The 11,793-nt window shown below is 39.2% G+C and overlaps 1 protein-coding gene across 9 annotated transcripts in view; it reads left to right on the forward strand.

The window, feature by feature from the left end:
- The window catches only part of R3HDM1 (R3H domain containing 1), a 50,686-nt gene extending 39,182 nt beyond the window's left edge, over nt 1-11,504 (forward strand). For 7 of the 9 annotated variants that reach the window (XM_069021253.1, XM_069021244.1, XM_069021247.1 and 4 more), the window contains 8 exons: nt 140-288; nt 2,406-2,509; nt 3,124-3,291; nt 6,231-6,400; nt 6,610-6,760; nt 8,038-8,117; nt 8,918-9,002; nt 10,032-11,504. In XM_069021253.1, the coding sequence (XP_068877354.1) occupies nt 140-288; nt 2,406-2,509; nt 3,124-3,291; nt 6,231-6,400; nt 6,610-6,760; nt 8,038-8,117; nt 8,918-9,002; nt 10,032-10,390 (1,266 nt within the window). In that variant the 3' untranslated portion in view covers nt 10,391-11,504. The remainder of the gene's footprint in view (nt 1-139; nt 289-2,405; nt 2,510-3,123; nt 3,292-6,230; nt 6,401-6,609; nt 6,761-8,037; nt 8,118-8,917; nt 9,003-10,031) is intronic. The other 2 variants (XM_069021249.1, XM_069021251.1) reach the window with 2 other exon arrangements.
- The last annotated feature ends 289 nt before the right edge of the window (nt 11,505-11,793 follow it).

An 11,793-nucleotide genomic window follows, 5' to 3' on the forward strand; every position in this document is an offset into this window, starting at 1 on the left:
CTTCTGGATTTTGAGAACTCCAAGGGATCTTTCAGTTCCTGCTGGTTTTTTTTTAAGTCCTGTATCAACTGGGTGATGGTCAAGAGTCAGAAAGAAATATTGTCTGCAGGAGAAAATCTTACTGTGCTGCCCATTGCAGGTTTCGGTGCCTCAAGGTTCCCAAGCAGTGCCCCAGCAGACATATCAGCAGCCTGTCATAATTCCCAGTCAGTCCAGTCAAGGACTGCCCACCACAGGAATGCCAGTCTACTACAGTGTCATTCCATCAGGTCAACAGAATAATCTAAGGTGAGTTTAAGTGATACTTGATTTCTTAGCAGCTGGGCTTAGTAGCTTTGTAAGAACTGACAGGATCTGCTTTTAGTAATGCAGATATTAAAGCTATTGTTTTAAAGGCAGACTTACAGGCACTCTCTTTATTTTTGCTCATATGCAATTAAGTGAAACAACCCGTACTGCTTTAACTGGGACATACTTGTTGGACTGGAAAACGTTGTCTCCACAGCACTTTCAGCAATACTTTACCGCAGTTCCACCTCTTAAATTTTCTGCATTCCTTTTCTTACCCATGAAACACCAGTGTGTTCAGCAACTCAGTCTTTCTGCAGTAATATTTAAGATGACTATCTATATTCACTGGTTTTGTCAAAGATATTACATTAATAATGTGTAGAGGAAAAATAATTTGAATCCCAGAAAAAGAGTGACTTCTTTTTTGGAACTTTGTATGGAAAAAGCTTAGCTTGCTTTGTGTTGTAGATGAGGCCTGCTGGCACCAAGCTGGCTATGAAACAAGTATAGAAACTTGGTTTTTGTTTGATAAATAACCTTTTTTCTTTTCTTTTTTTTCACCTACCTTGGTAGCAGCAAATTGGTCTGCATGTACAGCCCTCCCTGAATATACATCTGTGTCCCCAAAGCAGTCTATTTGAGAACAGATAGGCAAGTACCTAGGAGAATTCATTAGGATTAATGCTTGCTACAAATTATTCTTTCCCTAGTTTTTTGAACTTAGAAATGAGCAGCATTTAAAAATACCTGGAAGCTTTTAAACAAGCAGCAACAGTATGAAGCTTGTTCATCCTTTTGAGAGTGCAGAGACTTCAGTAGTATTTGTCATCGCCACATGGCTTCACTTGCTTAAATCTGAATTCTTGTTCTTTGTATCTGCTGGTTTTTTAATCCTTTTCTGTAGTTATTATATTTGAGATTCAGTGAAGTCACAGGTAGGCATAATCCCAGACTTCTTTTGAATTATGTTTGATTGCTTGATCTTTTGTGTAATTTAGAATGTCCCTCTCATTTATTATGAATTCAGATCAAACTAGCAACTAATGACAGCATCTTGCTTTCATCAGAATAGTTATGCTGCAGCACTTGAACAAGGAAAGCAGAATGCTGTTCTGCAGGAGCTGAAAGTGTCAAACCTACAGGTCACTGCTGAAAACTAGAATCAGTAGGCAGATCAGAAGCTGTGTGAGAGCATTTGTGTTAGTTTTCACTTGATTTTGTCTGCTTTAATGGAAGGGAATCTTAAAATTATATAAGTGAACTATGGGACAAAGGATGGAACAAAGTTTTGACAACATAGGTAAAAATAGTAGGTCCAAGAGGATTAAACCTACTTTTTTTTCCACTATTTGAAGGAATTGATTTTTTCTCAGATTGTTTATCTGTTAGTACAGGATTCTATAAGCACTGTTCTGATTATGGTCCACCAACCTGATGTTCTGGCTGAGCATTAGTGGTATAATAGAATCTATGTGTGTTACCTGTTTTTCCCCCGATTACCCTGAAAAACTACCTGGCATAAATAAACTTCTAAAGTCATCCTTTTCCTACAGTTTGCAAACAACTGAATGGTTGTTTGTCCCCTGGAGTCATGTTCCTTTTCCCACCCCCCGCTGGAAAAGCCCTCTCCTCTCTGGGCTGTGTCAGTGGACCCTGGAGCAGAGCTGTGTGCTTTGCTGTGCTGAACCAGCTGCCCAGGACCAGCCCCCAGCTGAGGGTCTGCATCCCAAATCTCATGGCAGGGGCTGTGGGGATCACTTAGCTGAGATCCAATCCTGCTTAAGTGAGCAAGACAACAAATTGTCTTTTTATTATTATTATTCTGCATATCTTTATGCTGATATAGAGCTATGGACACAAAAATAGTATATCAAAAGAGGTGAATTAGTACAGCTTCTCAGTGTAGGCAGGGCATGTGTTTTTGCTAAGGAAGAGGTGTGAAACTTCAGTCTTCCGAAGAATGAGTGAATTCAGGGGTAGGTGGGAATATTACTGATTTAAAATTAACAAAAGCTCAGTGATTTGCAGTACATGTAGACAGCAAATGCAGAAGTCGTGATTAAATGAGTGTAGCATAAATGCCTGTTAGTCATGTTCTTTTTTTGTTATTACAGTTCATCTGTAGGATATCTGCAGCCTCCTGGATCAGAGCAGATACAGTTTCCTAGAACATCATCGCCATGCAACTCTCAGCAGCTTCAAGGACAGCAGTGTGCAGGTTGGAATAAAGCTTCTATTGATAAGCTTAAAAAATGTGTACCAATTATTATGCTGGGTGATTGGATATTTGCTATTAAGGGTTTGATTTAGAATTAACTGCTGTATTCTATTTCCTCTTTTGTTCCATTTGTGAATTTATTTTCCGTTTTTAACCCTGAGGCAGTTTAATTTGAAATGTCAAGTATTTTTATCTTTGAAATATCTCAAGTTACTTTCTTAAAATCCAATAACATACATCATAATGCCTTGCATGTCTACTGGTGAGTTGAGACAGACATGGGAACCATACGTTGGCTGTTGGCAGCAGAATCACTTCTATCCTTTCCTGAATAGCCAGATAGGTCTGAAAACTTTGAAATTTGGGTTTCTATTTGACAGAAGGAGTGAGGTACATATTGGAAGCAGCCTACTTGGCTCTTCTACTCAAGAACTGGTCTAGATATCAGTTAACAGAGTAGGAGCAGTGATTTTCTTAAGAAGTCTTGAGGGGAGTTTGGAAACTCAGCGTTCTGGGGTAGCTTTTTGACCTGCTGGTAAGTCGAAAGTACTTCAAAGCTGTGTGAGGTGTTTTTGTTTTTATGGCAGCCTTATTTACTGCTTTTACTTTCATAGTTTATAGCAACCATTCAAGTCAGAAGCCATCACCTCCTACATTATTGCCACCTTCATCCAAGTCAAAGCCACAGCAGGCTGCTTCCATTGTGCACTACAGCATAGTGTCTCCACCCTCATCATGTAAAAGTTCACCCACTGGTCTTTCCATCATGCAGCCAAAAAAAGGTATATTTTATTGGGATTTTCATCTAAGCCATTCTGTCTAGAACTTACTGTAAATTTTCAGATTGGTTTCATGGCTAACTGCTAGAACAACTGCAACTTGAGTGCCATCTCTGATTTTTAAATTCTTCATCTGCATTGCTATTATTGTATCTTTTAAAATGATAATGTGGAACTTATTTGAAACAATGGCTGCATGGGGGTGGCCTGGAGGCCACCTTCAGCAGGTAAATGTTACTCAGCAGAAACACTTAGGTTCAGAATGTTTTGATCTACAAAATACTTGTGTAATTTTTAAAAGGTGTGTAAATAGAAGCTTCAATGTGTTTGAAAGCAGTGTTGACATAGAGCTTGTCAATCCATGAAACCTTTATAAATGTTTATATCCAAACACTTAAAACTCTGAAGGTCTTACCATAAAATTGATGGACTGGTCAGGAAAATAAGAGCACTAGAGTTAGCCTCCAAACGAGAGATTACAGAACAATCCTGTGACCACAGTGGCACTGTCTTTATTTTACCAGTAGGGAATTTGATACATTAGAGGCTTGGTTGGTAAAAAAGGGATAATCTCAAACTCTGCTATCTCAGTATTTTGCAAGCAAGCACTAGATTAAACAACCCTAGGTCAGTGACCTACATTCTGCTACATATGTGGTGTTCTTACAAACATTTATCTCTAAAGCATTTTTAGAACCTGTTTATTAGTAAATAGATAGCATGCAGTTAAGTGGCAAGATAGCTGGATTAGCAGTTTGTGGGCAGGTTTGGTTTTGTTTCCATTTTGCTTCAAGTTTGTCTTTAATTCTGGAAGATTGTAATTTCAGAATGTATAAAGTGGGCCTCACACTAGTTTGTTTTTCTGCCTTCCCAGTCTATGCTGAAAGTGCTGGTTTTGTGCAGTTTTCATGGCCTGGTTCAGACCTGTAAACTGTGGTTTAAGGAAATTTCAGGAAGGAGAAAGCCCACTATGAGGAAGGGGAGCAAATTCTGAGAGAACAAATCAAAACCTGTGCTTTCAATAAGTAAAGGCATTGAGATGCTGAATCAAGGCCTCTGAGGTAGGGCCAATGAGCAGGTGCACAGACAAGTAGCAGAATTGTGTTACGGGGGACCAGACTGTAAATCTGGGGAGGCTTTGAAGGATTTCTGCATGTCCCCTCTCACGGGATTTGTCAGGTCATAAAGTGTCTGCAAACTGACTTATGCACTGTATGACACTTCATTTTGTCAGGATGCTTGTTTAGGAAAATAACTCCATTTATTTTCATTTACTGAAATGCTGGGGTACTAGAAGCAAAAGAAAAAACAAGGTTTTCTGAATGTATAAAGTTTTCTTTTGCAGTTTAAATTGCACTTCAGATTGACACTCTTTTAGAGATGGTGCTGTAAATGTTTCAAAAGACAAATATGTTTATTGTTGGGTGTTCCGTTCTCACAGAACAGAGCTAGGTCAAAAAGAGTATGCTAGAGTGTTGCAGAATGAAATACTGTATATAAACCACTAAGATGTAAATGATTATAATTTATAATGCATATAAATATATGCATAGAATAGTAAAATGAAACCCATTTTTGTATGTTAAATGTAGTGGGTATATAGGTGTTTGGTATATCTCAGGTTTACACATAGGGACTAGATAAGTTTATGGCTTTACCAGTGGAAAACTGTTGTGTTGTATATTATTCTGATTATGTAGAAGTCATAAACAGACTTGTATTTTATTCTGCTGTGCAATAAAACAGAAATATTCACAGTGTGGCTCTTGCAGGGACTCCTTAACTTATATCCTCTGCTAAAGCTGGCCAGATATCTTATGCTTCAGGTCAATCTGTAACACACGGGTAAAACTTCTTGCCATTAAAAAGAAAGTATAGATGTGAAAACATTGATAATTCAGTTACCCATATCATAAATATTTCCAAATACACTTTACAAAAGCTAATGTAGTTTTAATGTTGTGCGTTCCTTATTCTACACTGTTTGGTTTGATTTTTGAAGAAGTCTCTTTTTGTGGAGCCCAGGGGTAGTGACAACAATAGTCCATTATGAAAAACACCAGATGAACGCGTTTTATAATCTGTATCTGACTGCTCCTCACTGATGCTATGATGTGGCAGTAAATTGAGAAAGTTGCAGAATACTGCTTTAAAGATGGATGATTAAATGATGTTTAAACCGTGTGTTTTAATTGTGGTTTCTGAGAAATGCTGTAAACAGTGGGTAGAGCAGAGAAAAAAATTGCAAACAACCATTTACAAATAAAAAGGACATTATATAAATTACCTGGGGCAGAGGGGGGAGATGGTTTATCTCTTGGGCAGCCTCTCCTCACAGTTCCTGACATGAAACCTTGCGGAACATTCCTGGACGTTCAGGTGTTCTCCCCTGCCTCTGGTGTTTCTGTGGCTACTGCAGTACCCAAGTGGGACAGGGTGTTGGGATCAGTTTGCAGTATCTGCCCAGAAAAGCATTCCTAGAGAGAACTTGTAAGTGAGGGTAGGCGTGCCTAGACTAAAGGTTGATCCCAGACCTTTCTGACACATGTCATCCTATCAGAGGAAATATTTTGAGTGCATTGCTGTACATCGTGTAAAACTAACTAGGAAACTTCTGGTTTTAAATATTTTCGCTTAATATCACATTCTGCAACACATGGCTCTGACAGAAGCTGCACTGAATGCTGAATACTGTCACCTACTAAGAAGTAGTGATTTCTTTCAGAAATACTCTCAGCAATGAGTTTCAGTGGTTCCACTATCTCTTGTTCTGGGAAGCCCTCTCCAAGTTAACTATTGCAGATGTAGCTGATAGTGGAAATGTAATTGTACAGAAGATACTGCTCCAGTTTTCTAGAATCAGCAGCTTCTTTAGCAAAATCCTTATGTTACTTCCCCTTTTCCTGTGTGCTGACTGTGCCCTGTGGCTCCCTGTGTTGCAGCCGCAGCGCCGCCGCCCGCCGGGGGGGTGGTAATGATGCAGCTCAACGTGCCCGGCAGTGCCGCGCCGCGGAACCCGTCACCTCCGCAGAGGAAACCCGGCAAGTACTACTGTGATCACCCCCGCGGGCACAAGGCCACGGAACTCAGCACTTTAGACGGTGCGGCACAGGTAGGAGGTGCTGGTTTGCTTCTCCAGGATGACTTAAAATATGCATAAATTCTGTATTTTTTTCAAAAGTTCTTTTTGGGGAATAAAAATCTTGCTCTGATGATACTTAATAGAGCTATTTTAACTTCATTTAAGTCTTTGAAGGCTGTGGGTGCTGTTCAGCCTGTTCAAGTAGTACTTTTTAAACCCTAACATGTCATTTATTCCAGTTGCAGCATAGTCCTCAACTGGGCAGCCCTGTCACCTCACCGGCCCAATCACCAGCACCAGCCCAGCTGTCAAACATGAAGAACATCCGTCCCACACTGACACCTCTTTCTATTGTGTCCCAGTTTTCTAGACCTTTTGTCCCTGGACAAGGTATGTTTCTAGTTAACTAAAATGTGTGTGTGGTTTCTATGTGAATGTTTTATAATAGAAGCTGCATGAGGACTTTCTGATGAGCGTGGCTCACTTTAGTAGTATTGCTATTGAAGCAGAATCACCAAAATTATTTAGTCAAGCATCATTTTAAATTTCACCTTATCACTCTGCACTGATACTGTCCCCCATATCTTCAAAGGCTTTTCATCTCCTCATTAGTGTGAGTTTCCATAACACATTGACTTTCTCATAGTGTTAAGTTTCCCATTTCAGCATTGAAAATATTAATAAAATGTTTGCTAGAATTTAGCTTCAAGTCTTAACCATAAATCATTAGTTGATAATGCACTGAATCAAACCACTGCCTAAGCATGTATTCTTCATTCCTCTGTAGAACAACAAGCATGATGGGATAGAGCCCTCTAGCCAGGACTGTAGCTCAGTTAGTATTTCAGATAGGACCCAGCCAAAGTCACAAAAATTCCTTGTAGAAGAATTTCAATCCTCTGCTGCCATGTCAACAGAAAGACAGAAAATGGGGAGTTTTCACTGAGATGGGATAGTAGATAATGTTTAAAAAAAATTATATAAACCCCCTTTGTCAGTGAGTAAAAGCATCCTGGTAAAATTACCAAACTCAGAATTAACAAGTCTGTTTTACAGAAAGATTTACTTTAAATCTAAACTTACAGAAAATTCTGTATGTCTCTCTTATTGATAAAGAGAACCTTACTTTCTTGTCTTTGTCTTACCTGTTGCATAATCTTTGTCATTGCTTTGTATTCTGATGATGTAAAAATTCCAGGTGGCCTGTTTGAAGCACACCTCTTAGCTCCCTCAGTCTGCTGTGATCACTGAAAGTGCATTGTCTAGTGCATTGTCTTTGTGGATCCTTGTAACATATTAGGAGTGTGAAGAGGGACCTGGCTCTAATCAGGGCTATAACCACGAAAATGACTAAATTAGCATGCTGAGAGGAGCTTTAGATTTATTAAGCTCATTTTGAAACAAAAGGACTTATCTAAGACTGCAGTGAAGAAAAACTTTGAGTGTAATCCCTAAATACCAAAAAGCTTGTACCTTTTCACCTTGGGATCAGGACGTGGCTGACTGACACTGATGGAATCAGGGCAGCTCTGAGTTTGTTAGCCCAGCCAGACACTCAGCTTTGTGCAATTCTGCTTTCTCTTCTGTGTAACATACTCAGTGTGAGAGGGACTTGGAGGAAGATTTCCTGTAAAAGAAAAACCCTTCTAATTACCTTTCTCTTTAAGGAGATGCCAGATACCCATTGCTTGGCCAACCCCTGCAATACAATCCATCTTTATTACGTGGACAAGTAACAAGCCAACAGGTATTAAAAGAGAACAATCTCACGGCAACAATGAAAAAAAAAACAATTCAAGACTACCATTACAACCATCTTGAATAGGGGAATGTGTTACTGCTCTTGCAGAGTAATTGAGTGGAAGGTGCTTGCTTTGCAATAAGTTTTATTCTGTGTCAATATTCCCCATTGTTCTTGTTTGTTGTATTAAAAAAAAGTGAGAAACATTTATCTGAACTTTGGCTTTTAGGCACAAGGTAGATTATGGATTTTTTTATTTTAAGCAATTCACTATAGCTAATTCCAAAAATCTAAAGGGGACCCTTTGCTAAAAGGATTTTCTTTTATTCTAGTAACCATTTCTAAAAAAGTACAAAATACATGCAGTAATTTCTGAACAAAGAGTGGGTTTGTTCCTTGTAAGAAAAACAAACCCAAAATATTGGTGTTAGCAAAGTTGAAAAGTCTTCCTGTCCATATAATTTTTGAGACACGCAGACCCCCTCTGCCTCTACCTTGCTCAGTTCTACCCAATGCCAGCTAGAGGATGTGATGACTAGGGCAGGGGGGTGTTCTTCCAAGATGATTCAAGGTGATTTTTTTTTTCCCCCCATCATTGCCTCTCTTTCTTCTGTAGTGAAGGATTGAATGTGCCTGACTGTAGGATTATAAAACTCAATAACTAAAACTGGATGGGAAAACTTTCTCTGTCCCGTGGTAGTGCAGGTTATTTTCCAGACATTCCTCTGCACTGCTTTTCACTGAGCTGACTAGAAATTTTAAGATGGATTGTTATTTAAGTACACCCTTTATGTCAATCTTTCCAGTGTCAGCCTGGAAACAGACATGGGAACAGGGGAAAAAAAACAGCAAAGAAGGCTGCTTCAGCAGATCTCGGTGCAGGAGAACCAGGTATGGAATTGCGGACTGACACAGTCTTCCAGAAAAATGAATTATGGTGATGGGCTGGGAATGTATAAGAAAAGCACAGGTGAGAAGGGCCAGAGTGAAGAGTAATTGCACAGGAACAGACATGGCAAACACTGGAAACATATAAGGAGGGAGAGGCAGACACGATCTGGAGAGAGGAGGAAAGGGAGGTTAAGTGGGAGAAGTGTAGCTTTGAAGGCTGGAGAGAAGACCAGAGAAGTTCAGGATTGGAGAGTACTAAAAGAAAGATCAAGTTTGTCAGTTTACTGGACCTAAGTTCTATGATATTGTTACATTAAATATTAATTATACACACCCCTGCTTCCTTTTACTGGCATAACAAGTGAAATTTGACATAAACCACAAATTAGTTTGTGCTTTTTGGAGTTGGTTTTTTTTTTTTTAGTTTTTCCCTTTCTATTATATATAAGCACATGGATTTGGGGGACATACTAGGAGATCTACAGATCAGCGCCTTGGAATTGGTAAAGATGTCATTCAAATAAAATCTGATGGCATCTATCTTCATACCTTTACTGGAAGGAATTTTTGCTGCAAGTGTTATCTACTGTCAGCTCTTCAAAGAAAGTTACAGATAAGTCCATTTTTTCTAATGATTTAGTGGAGAGGATTTTTTTGGAGAGAAGACAGACTAGTTTTTTTGGCATGGTGATGTGTGAAGCGTTACCAGGCAAGGCCAGTGAGATGCTATAGTGAGTTCTCAAAACTGCGGTAAAATGAGTTGTTGATGATTTTCTTATTTTCCCCTCTTTGTTCTGAGGACCCTTTTTGTAGTTCCTGCTTTTATTTGCACACTTGTACAAATAAGCAAATTGTATTTGTAAGCAGTGCTAACTGTGAGACCAAAGGCTCTCCAGAATATGAGGAAGGCAAAGCAGATTTGGTATCAGCCAAATGGAAATACAAGTATGAAATAAGTCATTTTCCACTGTGGGTGTTGTATCATTAAGTGCAATGACCAATTTTGATTCACTGTTTTTCTTCTTTCAGTTGTGGGAAAAGTTCTAGAAATTACTGAACTGCCAGAAGGCATAACTCGTATGGAAGCAGAGAAACTCTTTGGGGAACTGTTGAAAGTGGGTGCCAAGATCCGGTGGCTGAGGGATTCCCAGTGCCTGCAGACGCAGCAGCGGCGGCTCTGCGGCGGTGGGGACGGCGGTGGGGGCACAGAGCCACCCCGGGCCGGGGACTTGGCGTCCACCTACACGGTTCTGGCCACCTTCCCCACCATGGCGGCCGCGCAGAGCGCGCTCAAGAGACAGAGCAGTACCTCAGTGAGCAAGTTCCGCCTGAGAACCAGCAAGAAGCACTACGACTTCCACGTCCTGGAGAGGGCCAGCTCGCAGTAGCAGTTACACCGCTGGACACTCGGCCTTTACTACTTCCATGTCCTCCCTCCTTGATTGGTTTGATGTCATGGGGTTTCTGTTCTCTTCATAGAGACTCCTGGGATGTTTTGTCACATGACATTTGCCATTGAAGAATAAATAGCCCAGTGAATCCAGCAAGATGAAGAAAAAAATTTACAGAGTTAATTCCAGACAATAGCAAGGAATCATCTTTGCGACAAGCAGCTTTCTGTAAGGAATGCTGCTGAAATGCCCCCTACTTTTATAGTAGTTTTGTTTTATATTTTTGAAATCTTGTATCAGATCCAAAGTTCTATTGTACAGCAGATGTTCATAAAAATCCATATGCAGATTTGTATTTTATAATCCCTTTTCACAGCCAGCACACAGCTGTCCATTCCAAGGCAGGAACCTGAGGATTGGTGGAGGGGAAAAGAGAACCATTCTCAAGGAATTGTATTCATTTTCTAGCAAACTACCCAAGATCTTCAAGTTAACCTGTTCTTTGTCCCTTATGGGTTTTTTCTCTTTTTTTCCTTTTTTTTTCTTTTTTTTTCCTTTTTCTTCTTTTTTTCTTTCTTTCTCTTACTTTTCTTCTTTTTCTGTTTTTTTTTAAAGAATATCATTTTAGTAGCTAACTCCTTAGGTGGTCATTTTCTTTTGCAATACATTCAAACAATGTCAAAAGAAATTACAAGTTTGTACCCTTGAAGAATTTGCTTCTGATCCAGCAAATTTAATAATTACTAAAAGGGGAATATGAATAGGCTAAGTGTTCACTGAATCACATTTTAATATTTCTTTTTAGCAAAAGTGTGAAGAAACTTCATGTATCTTCATACAAGTGACAAAATGTTTGCACTTTAATTGTGTTCCCACCAGTATGGGTCTCTTTCTCTTCCTTTTCACGCTAAGATAATTGTGTTTGATAAGTGCTGGAAACCTTTTTAATGGTTTAAGTTTTCATCATTTGCAGATGCTCACTGGACATTAAAGATTCATTGCACATAAATGAAACAAAACTTTTTTCAACTTGTGTAATTTGCAAGTCTGTACAATGTGTGCTGATGCAAGCCTTTTTCAGTTCAAAAGAATAAATGTTTACAAACACAAACTTTTTCAGTGCACTTGTTTAAGCTTCTAGGAGTCTTCTGAAATGGGGATGAACTCATATTAATAGCTGGGATCCTTTCAAATGTGAGAAAAGAACTTAAACCCACAAATATTAGAGCCTCTTAAAAAACCAACTGCTGTTCCTCAACTGGCATTTATGTTATCCTGTCCTTCATAATATTTAAACGTTTCCCTATATAAGTAAAAAAGAGAAATTAATCAGATGCTGTAAGGGACTGCTCCTGATTTTTTATTTTTAGCTCAGGAACTGATCTGCTGTGTAGACAAGC

The sequence above is a fragment of the Aphelocoma coerulescens genome, chromosome 7 (assembly GCF_041296385.1).
Source record: "Aphelocoma coerulescens isolate FSJ_1873_10779 chromosome 7, UR_Acoe_1.0, whole genome shotgun sequence".
Classification (NCBI taxonomy): domain Eukaryota; kingdom Metazoa; phylum Chordata; class Aves; order Passeriformes; family Corvidae; genus Aphelocoma; species Aphelocoma coerulescens.